General features: G+C 44.7%; 1 protein-coding gene across 6 annotated transcripts in view; it reads right to left on the bottom strand.

Annotated features, from left to right (window-relative positions):
* plxna4 (plexin A4) overlaps positions 1–12,921 on the bottom strand; it is a 597,697-nt gene that overhangs the window by 65,791 nt on the left and 518,985 nt on the right. For all 6 annotated transcript variants that reach the window (XM_068059453.1, XM_068059450.1, XM_068059454.1 and 3 more), the window contains exon 22: positions 10,343–10,611. In XM_068059453.1, the coding sequence (XP_067915554.1) occupies positions 10,343–10,611 (269 nt within the window). The remainder of the gene's footprint in view (positions 1–10,342; positions 10,612–12,921) is intronic.

Raw genomic sequence — 12,921 nt, 5'->3', positions numbered from 1 at the left:
TGGAGAGAGAGCATGATGGAGAGAAAGCGAGTGTAAGATAGACAGAGAGATAGATAGATAGAGAGAGGGAAATAATGATAGACAGGGAGATAGACAGATAGATTACAGATATATCTTCTGACAGTCTCTGTGCATCAACTGGCCACAGATCCTCTAGTGAGCATAGTAGCATGGTGGTTATGTTATTAGACCACAGTAATCTAGAGGCTTGGACAAATGATCTGGTGACATGAGTTCAAATCCCACCACAGCAGCTGGGGAATTTAAATACAATTAATTAAATTAAATAAATGTAATAAAAAGCTAGTCTCAGTAATGGTGACCATGAAACTACTGGATTGTCATAAAAACCCATCTGAATCACTAATGTCCATTAGGGAGAGAAATCTGCTGTCCTTACCCAAACATTTAGCTGCCCTCTGGAATAGCCTAGCAAACTATTCAGTTGGCTCACCACCACCACCTTCTCAAGGGCAATTAGGGATGGGCAGTAAATGCTGGTCTTTCCAGCGATGCTCACATCTTGTGAAAGAATTAAAAACATTCAGAGTGAGCTCAGGACACCAAACTCTTGACCCTCCCGACTGCTCTGTCATTAACATGAACAGTCAAAGCAGAGTGAGGGCTGCAATTTGATTATATAGACCCCCAAGGTCAAATGTCCTTGTAGCCCCAGATTTGAGTGTGCTAGGAGCTCTAATACTGAAGGTTTGACCCAGTTACTCATGGACCACCCTAAGCTCATTCACTAACAGTTACAAAGCCCTCAATGGTGAAATCATCTCCATAATATATAACTGGCGCTGCATCACCCGAACATTTCTAATTACTTCAGTACTAACTACGTAATTTTAATCTTCTTGAAGATTGACCTGTGCAATTACATCCTGTCACAATCCCTAGCAGTTGGTGCAAGTCATTCCATTGCAAGTGTGACTTCCAATTAAAATATGGAGAGAATTGCATTTTAATGCAGTCGCACAAAAAAAATGCCTGCCTTACGGTATTAATTAAATCTTGCTTATTTGAATGCTGTTAACTGTTCATTATCTCCCAGCTCTTGATAGGTCGGAAGTGAGCCTGAGAATGGAAAAGGCCTTTGTTTAAATAAACACAAAGCATTAAGCGATAAATTTTAATTCAAAGAAAAATTAAAATCAAATACGAGGACTCTTGCCCTTTTACTCGCTCCAGTTTTTTACCCTCTCCTCCTCACTCGCCACCTCCCTCCTCCCAGCCTGTGTTTTATCAGGAAAAGCTAACTCGGCAGTCTCTTGCCAGAGGACATTCCGCAAGTGCAAGCTCAGATAGTGAGGGTTGCCAGGCTTTTTGACCGTACAATGTTTGACCTGTCCTCACTTGACACTTGCACTTGTGCATCTGATGTCTTTGAAAGGAAGAAGGATCTTACATTCCTATATAACCTTTCACGGCCTCTGGATGTCCCAAAGTGCTTTACAGCCAATTAAGTACTTATTTAAAATGTAGTCACTGTTGCACTGTAGGAAAAATGCTAGCCAACTTGCACACAGCAAGCTCCCAGAAACAGCAATGTGATAATGGCCTGTAATAATCTGTTTTGGTGATGTTGGATGAAGGACAAATAATGGCCAGAACATCAGGGAGAACTTCCCTGCTCTTCTTTGAAATAGTGCCATGGGATCTTTTATGTCCACTTGAGAGGGCAGACGGGGCCTTGGTTTAACATCTCATCCAAAAGACAGCACCACCAACAGTGCAGCAAGCATCTCCTGCATACTGCACTGGAGCGTCATCCTAAATTTTGGGCTCCAGATTCTGGAGTGGGACTCAAACCCACAACCTTCTGACTGAGAGGCAAGAGTGCAGGAGCAGGGACACTGCCTAATTTTACAGACTCTCGAATCTAGAGGTGCTCGGGCTCGACTGTAGCACCTCAACCAGCCGAGACCTGTACAGCCGGGGAATTAAACCTGTGCCCTTTCTGATTGGCATGACCCGGCTGTACACAGGGAAGTGCAGTAACAAAACATAACCACCGGGAGCTGGATTTGTTTGCTTTCTTGGACTGTACCTTCCCCAAGCATCGAACACCATTACAAACATGGCAAGTGAGGCTGACGCACCAGGCCCTGGTTCAATAAGCTGCCATGGAAACAAGCAGGGGAAATGCTGGAGAATATAGGAGTAATTTTGCAAAGTTCCTTAAACTTGAGCTCACCCCAAACTCTGCTTCCCATTATCCTAACTTGCACTAAGACCCTTTCAACCACCAACCCTATGGCTTTCACGGGCTCCCGGTCTGGCAATGTCATGATTTTAGAATTCTCATCCTTCTTTTCAAATCCCTCCATGACCTCCTGTCTTCCCATTTCTGAAACCTCTTCCAGTCCCGCAACCCTCCGAGATCTCAGCACTCCTCCAACTCTGGCCTCTTGCGTATCCCTGATTTTCATCACTCCACCGTTGGTAGCTGTGGCTTCAGCTGCCTTGACCATAAGCTCTCTACCTCCTTTAAGATGCTTCTCAAAACCTACATCTTTGAACAAGCTTTTGGTCATCTGTCCTAATATCTCCTTATGTGGCTTAGTGTCAGATTTTTAATTGCTCACACTCCTGTGATGCGCCTTGGGACATATGACTACACTGAAGGCGCTATATAAATGCAAATTGTTAGTGTTCCAACCCCACCATGGAATCTCATTGGACAGGAGCACAGAAATAGGGTTGTAGCATCATAGGGCTGATTCTGCAACCCACACTCTGATCTGGCAAGGCTCCACACTGAGAACAAGGCCTCATAAAATGGCTCCTTGCATGTAACTCAGGCAGCCAGTGTACACAAGACAGCACTGCTTATCCAGAGAAGGTGGACAGAGGCTTGATAGCCTATACTCCAGTGTGTGTGCCAGCACAATGACCTGATACAGAGCCTGAGCACCCCCGCTCCCCACACCAACCCCCAGCAGGCTCTGTTGGCACTTGCCACCTGTCCCCACAACCACCCCCTTCCCTGGCCTACTGACGCTTACAGTCTAAACACACACCTACAGAATTACAAAGTATTTACAGCACAAAAACAGGCCATTCAGCCCAACTGGTCCAGGCAGCCTTTATGCTCCACATAAGCCTCCTCCCATACCTTTAAATGTATCTCAGCGATTGACCTCAACTCCTCCTTGTGGTAGTGAGTTCCACATTCTCACCACTCTCTAGATAAAGAGGTTTCTCCTAAATTTCCTGTTGGATGTATTAGTGTATGTATCTTATATGTATAGGCCCTAGTTCTGGTCCCAGCTGAAAGTGGGAACATCTCTACATCTTCCCTATCAAATCCATTCATAATCTTGAAGACATCCATGAGGTCACCTCTCAGTCTTCTCTTTTTGAGGGAAAAGAGCCCCAGCATTTTCAATCTTTCCTGACAGGTTTAACCTCACAGTTCTGGTATCATTCTAGTAAATATTTTTTGTACCTTCTGCAATGCATCTATATCCTTTTCATAATATGGAGACCAGAATTGTTCACAAACCCCAAGTGCAGTCTAACCAAATTTCGACACAATTGGCTGCTTCAGTGAGATTCCAGAAGCTTGCCATCGCCTGCGAAACTGTATCTGAGGCGTGAATCAGGACAGGAGGAGAGGAAATCAAGTGGGAAATAAAAACTCTTTTGTTTGAAGCAGCAGCTCAGGCTCACTCATGAGGTAAATAAACCAGATCAATAGGCAGACTCGAAAGAACCTGATTCTTAAAGGGCAAGTCACCCGCACCTTTTTATTTCAATCCAGACAACAGGCACTGGTACATAATCCGTACCATGTAAAAGCCAACATTGATACCTGTGTTACAGAGAATGTACATCACAGAAAGAGGTCATTCAGGCTAAATGATTTATGCTCCACGCAAGACTCTTCCCTTCGTCTAAACCTATCAACATAACCTTCTATCGCTTTCTCCCTCTCCTGTGCTTATCTAGCTTCCCCTTAAATGCATCTATACTTTTCACCTCAACTAATCCATGTGGTAGTGACTTCCACATTCTAACCTCTCTCTGGTAAATAAGTTACTTCTGAATTCCTTATTGGATTTATTAGTCACTATATTACACTGATGGCCTGTTGTTTTGGTCTTCTCTATGTCCACCCCCTCAAACCCTTTGATAATCTTATACATAATTATAGCTTAACAAATGTGCTCATGTGTCAGCTGCAGCTCAGTAGGTAGCACTCTTGAACCTATAATCCTCTGATTTATAGGCAAGTCCCACTCGAGGGCAGGGATTTCACAAGGAAAGCTGGGGCAGAGCCCACCTCCAGAAAGCCACAATTGTATTTTACGGTCCTCAGACAATTAACTGCCTGCAGTCGTGGCTTCTGCACCTCTGAGGCAGGATGCCCCACCTCCAAGAGCTGTGGCCACTGCTGGGACTGTAGGAGTCCCTGGACCCAGCCAGCAATGGAAGCCGGGGAAGGTGGTTAACTGTGGCCAAGCAGACTGGCCCCGTGGAGGAGGGGGCAGGGTCGATCGCAAGGCCTAGGGGCGGGGGGAGGGGGGGTTGGTGGGTGGTTGTTCGAGCAGGGGTGGCTCGCGCTGCTAAGGAGGCTCTCTGTGGAACACTGGGTGCCTGATCAGAGTGCACACCCAACCCGCAAGGAGGCCGCCAAGTTTAATTGGGAAGCCTACCCAGATGGCGAAGTGCCCATCCGCCACTGATTAAATAGCAGAGGCAGCAGGTAAACAATGGGAATGGCACCTCCCACTGTCCCACCTGATTTATGTCATCCCCCTACCCACCTCCCTGCTTCCCGGGTGGGCATAAAATTCCAGCCCAGGGCTTGAGCACAGAAATCAAGGCTGACACTCCACTGCAGTACCAAGGGAGTGCTGCAGCACTGAAAGTGCCATCTTTCCGATGAGATGTTAAACCGAGGCCCCATCTGCCCTCTCAGGTGGACGTAAAAGATTCCTTGGCACTATTTCAAACAAGAACATGGGAGTTTTCCCCAGTGTCCTGGCCAATATGGATCCCTCAATCAACATAAAAAAACAGAACATTTGGTCATCACATTGCTGTTTATGGGACCTTGCTGAGTGCAAATTGGCTGCTGCATTTCCTATATTACAACAATGACTACATTTCAGAAGTATTTCATTGGTGGTAAAGCACTTTGGGATGGCCTGTGGCCTTGAAAAGCGCTACACAAATGCAAGTCAGTCTGTCTGTGTGTACCAAACAGCCTCCAATGGAATGAAAGATAAGTTTGGAGAATGCTTTAATTGACAGAATTAGATGAAGACCACTACAATACTTTGTGGGTGTCCAACAAATGGTTGTAGCATTTCAAGAAGGGGGCCCACCACCAGCTTTTCAGAACAACTGGGGACAGGTGATAAATGTGACCTTGCCAGCGTTGTCCATGTTACAACTCAGATAGTCAGGCAGTGAAGCATAGAACTGGAACCTAGTCTTTATACACTTAGAAGCTTTTATTTACAGCACCACAAATTATGTATCATGCATCTCCAATCCAACAACCACAGTTTCAGTCTGTTCCTACATATATGAGCACAGGTGAATCCCCAGTTAATGCCCACTACCTGAATACAATTAAACACCCAATTAAAATACAATTAACAGCCCACATCTATCATTAAGTTGCCTAACTTTATAAAGATGATGTGTGGCAATGGCACCAGAAGGTAATACAAGTTCTGAATTGATTTTAATCAGAGAAACAGTGCACTGGTGACGACAGGATGGCAGGAGAGAGATTAGGAGTGGCAGGCTATCAGGCAGCCTCGATGGTGATGGAATTTAGCATAAGCTGGACAGGAGATGATGGTCGCACAAGATGCATAAAGCCATCACTCTTAAACTGCCTAATATTAGAACTGAAGATGCACGTGTCACTGAAATGATTAGCATGTTAGAGGCACTGCTTTTAATTAATACTGATCCCTCTATCACCAGGGGAGTTTATCCTGCTCATATATATCAACTCATATCTGCTTGGATCAGTAGTATCTCTCTTGCCACTGAGTCAGATGGTGCTAGGTTCAATCCTCACATCAGGAATTAAAACATATAAGCTGGGCTAGCACTCCAGTGCAGAAAGAGCACTGCATTGTAAGAGAAGCCAGCTTTTGGATGAGACTTTAATCTGAAACCCAGCCTTCTTGTTCAGTTGTGGGTTAAAACTCCCATTAAACTATTTTGAAGAGCAGGTAGACCTGCTGGTATGTTCTTCAGTCTTTTTTAAATGACAACCACAGGCTTTACATTCAGATTCAACACAAACACTATTTGTTGTCTTACTTAACTAAATTGCATGATTTCAGGCACAAGTCTTTTCCTTACTGGTGTGTATGTGTTCTCTGTAAAGCCGTGTGCTGAGTGAGTGTCTCAAAACGGTGCCTCCTCCTTCTATATGCCTGATGATGCCAATAGTTGCATTAGTGGCCTGATCTCTTAAAGGTACGGTTTCTTAAAGATGACGTCGTCACTGCATTATATTACACTGGCCAAATTCATGGTTCGATCATTGTCACAAAATCAAAGAGATGAACTGGTCATTCATTTCACTGCTGCTTGTGGGACTGTACACTGCACAAAATGGCTGCCACACTCACCTTCAAAACAACTATGACTGCACTGGAAGAAAAAATAATTTATTGAAGTGCTTCAGGATGTGTCTGAGCAGTATGGTAAGGCACCATATAAACACAAGTTTGTTCTTTCCTTATAGGTGTGTTTAGTCAGCTTACAGGGATGTTGAATCTAAGCTGTTTATTATTCGATGGAATTCAGCTATCTGCTCTTACTGGGGTTTACTGCACATGCAGTTAAGCTGATGCTGAAGCCTTTACAGAGCAGCCAGGAGCAGGAACCCTGGCTGAATTTTCCTCTCTCTAGCCCAGAGACCAAATGTAAAGCTTGCATTGCTATTTGGCAGAGAGTGGAAATAGACCCTTATTAATAACAAGAAGCCTTCTATAACAAAAGGTGAGGGAGGTGATTATGAAGCTAATTCATGTTCAGAGACAGCAGGCTCCTCAGCTTGTAGCAGATGGTTCTATATGCAGTGATAGTGTGGCGCATGACTCCCGTTGAAGTGGCAAGTGTACTGTGAGACTCAGCTTTACTGCACAGACTGTTGTGAGACAGAGGGAGGGGGAGGGAGTAAAATTCATCCTGTCAACAATTTTAGCACAACAACAGTCAACATGGGTAGGACATTGAAAATCTGTGCTGATATTTTTCCGAAAATGAACAGGAGGAATTTCACCCCCTCCCTTCCCCTCCTCAGTTTCTCTGAGAATGATTTTCACCCCAATCGATTGTGCAGTGATGTGCCTGGCTCTCAGGAGAGTTGAATCTGAGCTCAACTGGTCCCATTATGACCACTCAGACAAGAATGCCGCCTCTTTGGTATTCTGGGAGGGAGCGATTGGGACCTTATGGCCGCGACAGGGATTTCGATGTTCAGTCAGATTATTCATCAGAGTATTCTGCTTCACTGCTGCCCAGCAGTGGGGGATCGTCCATTACAATGGAACATGCAAATCTGACCTCCAACACACCCTCGGCTTTTCATATGCGATCATCAATTAAAGCACAGTTCAAATCTCCAAAAAAAAAGAGCTGAGCATGAAAACCAGCCCCCACTTCGTCGATCAAACTGATCTACTCACAATCACTGCGAGTGAAACACCTTGGAGAAACAAAAGCATCAGATGAATGCCCTCTCCATCTGTTATCCAGGAAGGAGATTCCTGACCCTCTGTAAAAGCTTATAACTTTTGGAAGCCAAGAAAGGAGCCCTGATTTACTGCTTCACTGCAGCCCCTGTGAAAGAGCCATGCTGGGAACACTATGAACATTGACCTGAGGATGATAGGACCAGCAGCAAATCCTTGCCTCCTGGAAGCAAACGCACCAGTGAGGCAAAATTTGGAAAAGTGTGTATTCACTGCCAGACTCATGGGTCACAACTCTTGATTCCTGTTGTCGTGAATCTGGGGAAGGTCTAGTCCCTTGAATGGACTCAAGACACAAACAAGGAGTCCGACTCACTGCTCCGCACTTCCTTCGCCCACATTTGGCACCTGTGTCTTCAGCAGTCTCGGCTCTAAGCCCTGGAATTTACTCCCCAAACTTTAATTGATCTTTGCCTCTCTGATGCTCTCTCTCCTCCTTGAATTCTCTGCTTAAAGTCAAACTCTTTGACCAAGACTTTGGTCGCCCTTCCTAATGTCTCCATCTTTGGCTCAGTGTCAATTTTTATCCAATTTATGCTCCTGGGAACATTTTTCTACATTAAAGATGCTATATAAGTGTAAGTTGTTGTTAGTAGAGGTGTATTAGATCAGGCAAGTCACCATTTGGCATCATAGCCCTCAACAATAGTTAGTGACTAGCCAATTTATCCCTGAGAATGTAAATATTCAAGCTTCCAATTGTGAAAAATAATATATACAGTTCAATTTCATGTACCTTTTCCAGTCTTTCCTCATCAGAGAATTAACCTCACGGACTAAAAATTTGACTGCCCTGTTTTTTTAGGCAAGAGGGTAGCGATTTGTGACCTGCCCACACCAGTTTCATTGGAGGGCTGCCTCTTTGACCAAGCTCTTGGTCATCTGACCTAATATCTCCTTATGTGGCTCGATGTCATATTTTGTTTTATAATGTTCCTGTGAAGCGCCTCGGGGTATCTTCTTACATTAAAGGTGCTACATAAAGATAAGTTGTTGTTGTTGAGGTGGGTAGCTCGCAAACTTGGTAACCCACATCATTAACGTGATTGTCGTGTAGGCTGAGAACCTTCCTCCCAGCGGGTGTCCTCTTTGTGCTGCTGGCTGCCTCTGCGCTCAGCAGGGGGTCACAAACTGTGTTGTGCTGACATCAAGTTATGCTCTAAAAGACAGCTGTACCTCTTAAAGGGAGGCTACGCTGAATAATGTTGCTGGAATTTAAAAGATGGAAAATGGAAAACCCGGGGCAGAGAGGGGGTTCCAGGATGGCGGACGCGGCACTGGTGGCATTAGTGGTGAAGGTGGGCAGGTGGAGAGACGCCTTTGTTCCACCAGGAGCCAGGGGCCCTCAAGGACCACCCTCAGAAGGGAGTGGGAGCAGGTGGCCAGGGAGGTCAATTCCCGGCATCTGGAGCCGAGGACCTGGCAACAAGAAGTCAAATGCCTTCATACGGATGGTCAATATCAGTGAATGCACCTTCACATAACATCTCCTACTCGCTGTTCCACCAACATTTCATGCTACTCACTGCACCACATGCCCATCACTCATCCAGCACCACTCCCTGACACTCAGGACTCATACCCAACATCCAGATAATCCACTTCACCCTCACACACCTGCCAATGCTGACAGGCTCAGGCCCACCTCTCACTGCCTCCGCATGGTTCCAGCTATTTAGATATGGCAGGCACATCACCCAAACACAGCGCTACACAATTACTGACATTCTTCTGCTTCTCTCTGGCAGGACAAGGTGGCACACAATAGAAAGGAGCAGAGCGGAACCAGCAGGAGACAAAGACGCCTGCATTTCCTGAGCCCTATGGAGGAGATGGCTCTCCGCATCATGAGGCGGGCAGCTACTGAGCCCATAGTATCTGGTGTCACTGAGAACATTGAGGATGACAATATTGCCTTATGGCCTTTCCCAACTCCCAGCTCATCCTCCTCTTCCTTTCTGGCAAGATGAGCAAGCTGCTGATGTTGTGACCATGGGCCTCCTGTTTCCCAACCAACCCCGCTCCCTCAGCCCAACCTTCCCTTTCTGATCTCCTGCTTTGAGACACCTTCACCTCTGAGTCACAGGGTTCTAGGTTCAAGTCCCATGCGAGGACATGAGTACAAAAATCAAGGCTGACACTCTAGTGCCGTACTGAGGGAGTGCTGCACTGTTGGAGGTGCTGTCTTTTGGATGAGGTATTAAACCAAGCCCCCATCTGCCTGCTCCGGTGGATGTAAGAGATCCCATGGCGCTATTTTGAGAAGAACAGGGGAGTTATCCCCAGTGTCCTGGCCAATAATTACCCTTCAATCAGCATCACAAAGGCAGATTATCAAGTCATTAGCACATTGTTGTTTGTGGGAGCTTGCTTTGCGCAAAATTGGCTGTCCCATTTCGTACATTACAACAGTGACTATATTTTAAAAAATACTTCATTGGCTGTAAAGTGCTTTGAGTTGTCTGGCAGTTGTGAAAAGTGCTATATAAATGCAAGTCTTTCTTTCTTTATTTCACTAAGTCAGCTGTATATGTGAATATTCCAACTGTAATTCTGGGACATGTTTTGCAATGGAGCAGCTAATCCAATCTGCAACGTCTTACCTCCTCAGCAGAAGTTTGGGATGGTTCTTGCTCTCTAAGTTCTTGTCAATAAGGTCAGAAAGCAGCTGCTTCAAGACATCAGTGGCGTACTCCAGCTTAGTCTGAAGGACGGTCATGATTAGTGAAGCCACATTCCCTCGATCCCTCATGGAGAAGCTCCGCTGCAACTCCAGCGTCCGGATGAAGGTCAATAAGAAAACTTTGTTGTTGATGAGCTGCCCAAACAGCGTCAAGCCTTTCTCCACTCGCTCCTGCCTGTAGCCGGGAACCTTGCGGAAAAACAAAGATCAAAGCAACAGTCTAATTCCCAAGCAGCAGTCGGCAAAACCTTCTTGTCTTGTTCACCCTCACCTCTCCCCCCACTACTACCAACACAATAGCCAAGTGTTAGTGTGCGTGGCATTACTTCTACCGATATACACCACTGTACCATTGGATCTATATGAGCTACTGTAGATGCAACATATGCAGAATGTAGGACATTATCCAGTGTTAAAATCTGAGAAAATCATTTGTGAAAAGAAAACTACCGGCTTTGCTGAGTACTATCAACCCTAAAGATTGAAAAGTTCATCTCTATGTTTCACAATAAGCTTTTACCTTATTGGCTATATAGATGACAAAGAGTCACGTGACAAAACCTCCAGAAATGCATCCAACCACAGTTGGCAAGCCCAGTACTCGAGTTTAGTTTGAAGGATGGTTATGATTAATGATGCAACATTTATACTGTTTGCTTCATGGCCTTCCTAGTTAACTTACTTCACAACCTGATTATCACAGAATCGCAGGAGGCCATTTGGCCCATCAGGCCTTTGCTGGCTCTTTGAAAGAATTGTCCAATTAGTCTCATTCCCCGAGCTTTTCCCAATAACACTGCAGATTGTTCCCTTTCAAATATTCATCCAATTCCCTATTGAAAGCTGTGATTGATTCTACATCCACCACCTTTCAGGCATTCCAGTTCAGAACAGCTCACTACATAAATAAAATTCTCCTCATCTTACCTCTGGTTCCTCCACAGTAACAACAATAATGAGAAGAAAAAATTGATAAACACATATTACAAAATTAATTTTTCTTTCTGAGGATTATCTCGGAGCTTCTCTAGAAGTCTCGCTTAAGAGCGTACAGACTTCTAACACTGCATTGTTATCTCATGGGCTGCGTTCAGGCACCTCTTGGGCTGAAAACTGAGTTGTGATGGTTAGTTAAGAACAATCCCAACTGCAACAAAGTTCACAACCACTTCAAAGCATTTTCAATTTCTTTCCAAATGCCTGATGAAAGTTACCATCAATGCAAAATATTTACATACACACTTCATTTTAGAATTTGTAAAAGATGATCTTGCCCCTTTAATATTTTGTCTGCATCATTGTCCTTACCAATGTGTGCACAGCATCATGTTATCTTAAAAAGTGTGCTATGAGATACAGACAGAGCACAGTTCTCTGCAAACTGCCCCAATGATGTACCTTCAGTCCTCACCCAGTGCCTTGTGACACTCTTCAATCTCTTCCAGTGAACCATCCTGTGCTCTCTCTGCCTAAACCCATTAGGAACCACACAGACTCTGGTTAAACTCCTTTCTCAAGATCAATAGGACCATTCAGTGTTTGCCAGCTCATCCATCAAAGTACCCCCATCACAGCCATTTCTTAAATGAGTCCAGTCTTTTTTTCTCTCTACTAACCTGTCCAAAATACCATTCCAAATATCGATCATTCACTGTCTGAAGGAACTTTTTGACACCAGCCCCATGCTTGCCTTTTGCTGGTTTCAACCTCTCCCTCCTATTCCTTCTCTATTTGTTGTGATTTAATTTGCAGTCGTGTTTCAGGTTTCTACACCATTTACTATCACAGAAAGCTCTTATGAAGTCTCCATCAGTCACTTCCATTCAAGGCTGAAAAGCCCAGCTTTCGTCTTAGAACTCACTCCTCTGGGATGCTTGGGATCGGCTATGTGGTTCCCCTCTGAAACACCTCAACTTGACACAGGGGCCTTACAGTCAACAAACTGGAAGACACTTTCTTCACATCACTCTGGGTCAGATTTGAAGCAGGCCCCAGAAGAGGAAGGACCAATACCGAACCTCTTGCACCATCCAACATCCCTTTAAATAATGTCAGAGGTTCTTGAAGGGTTGAATGAGTGCAGTGACTTAGTACCAGTTTTATGAACTTGCTCAAGTGGATAATTCAGTGAGGGCCAAGTTGAGAAACACTAACATTAGCTACAGAATACCTTATTAAGAGCTTCATAAGAATGCCCGGGGCAGCAGTGCAAGTTAGAGCTTCAGAATTTAAATCGAGCTCGATTCCCTTTTGAAGCTCTTGGCATGACAAGTATTTCCACCCCCTTGTAGCCTCATTAACAAACTGACTGCTTGAGAGGTTTAAAAGTCATTTTCTGTGGTAAATAAGACTAAGTATTATCTTTATAGAAGTGAAATAGTTTATAAATAATTATGAACCATACTTTCTACTTCGGTGGAACAATCCTGTGTAGAAAGCCCAAGGCAAGATACATCACAGGAACTTTTATTGCCAATCTTGCCTGGCTGCAGTTAATTA

Source organism: Heterodontus francisci, chromosome 27 (genome assembly GCF_036365525.1).
Source record: "Heterodontus francisci isolate sHetFra1 chromosome 27, sHetFra1.hap1, whole genome shotgun sequence".
Classification (NCBI taxonomy): Eukaryota; Metazoa; Chordata; class Chondrichthyes; order Heterodontiformes; family Heterodontidae; genus Heterodontus; species Heterodontus francisci.
The sequence above is the reverse complement of the archived record's forward strand: the minus strand, read 5'-3'. Positions and strand labels throughout refer to the sequence as shown.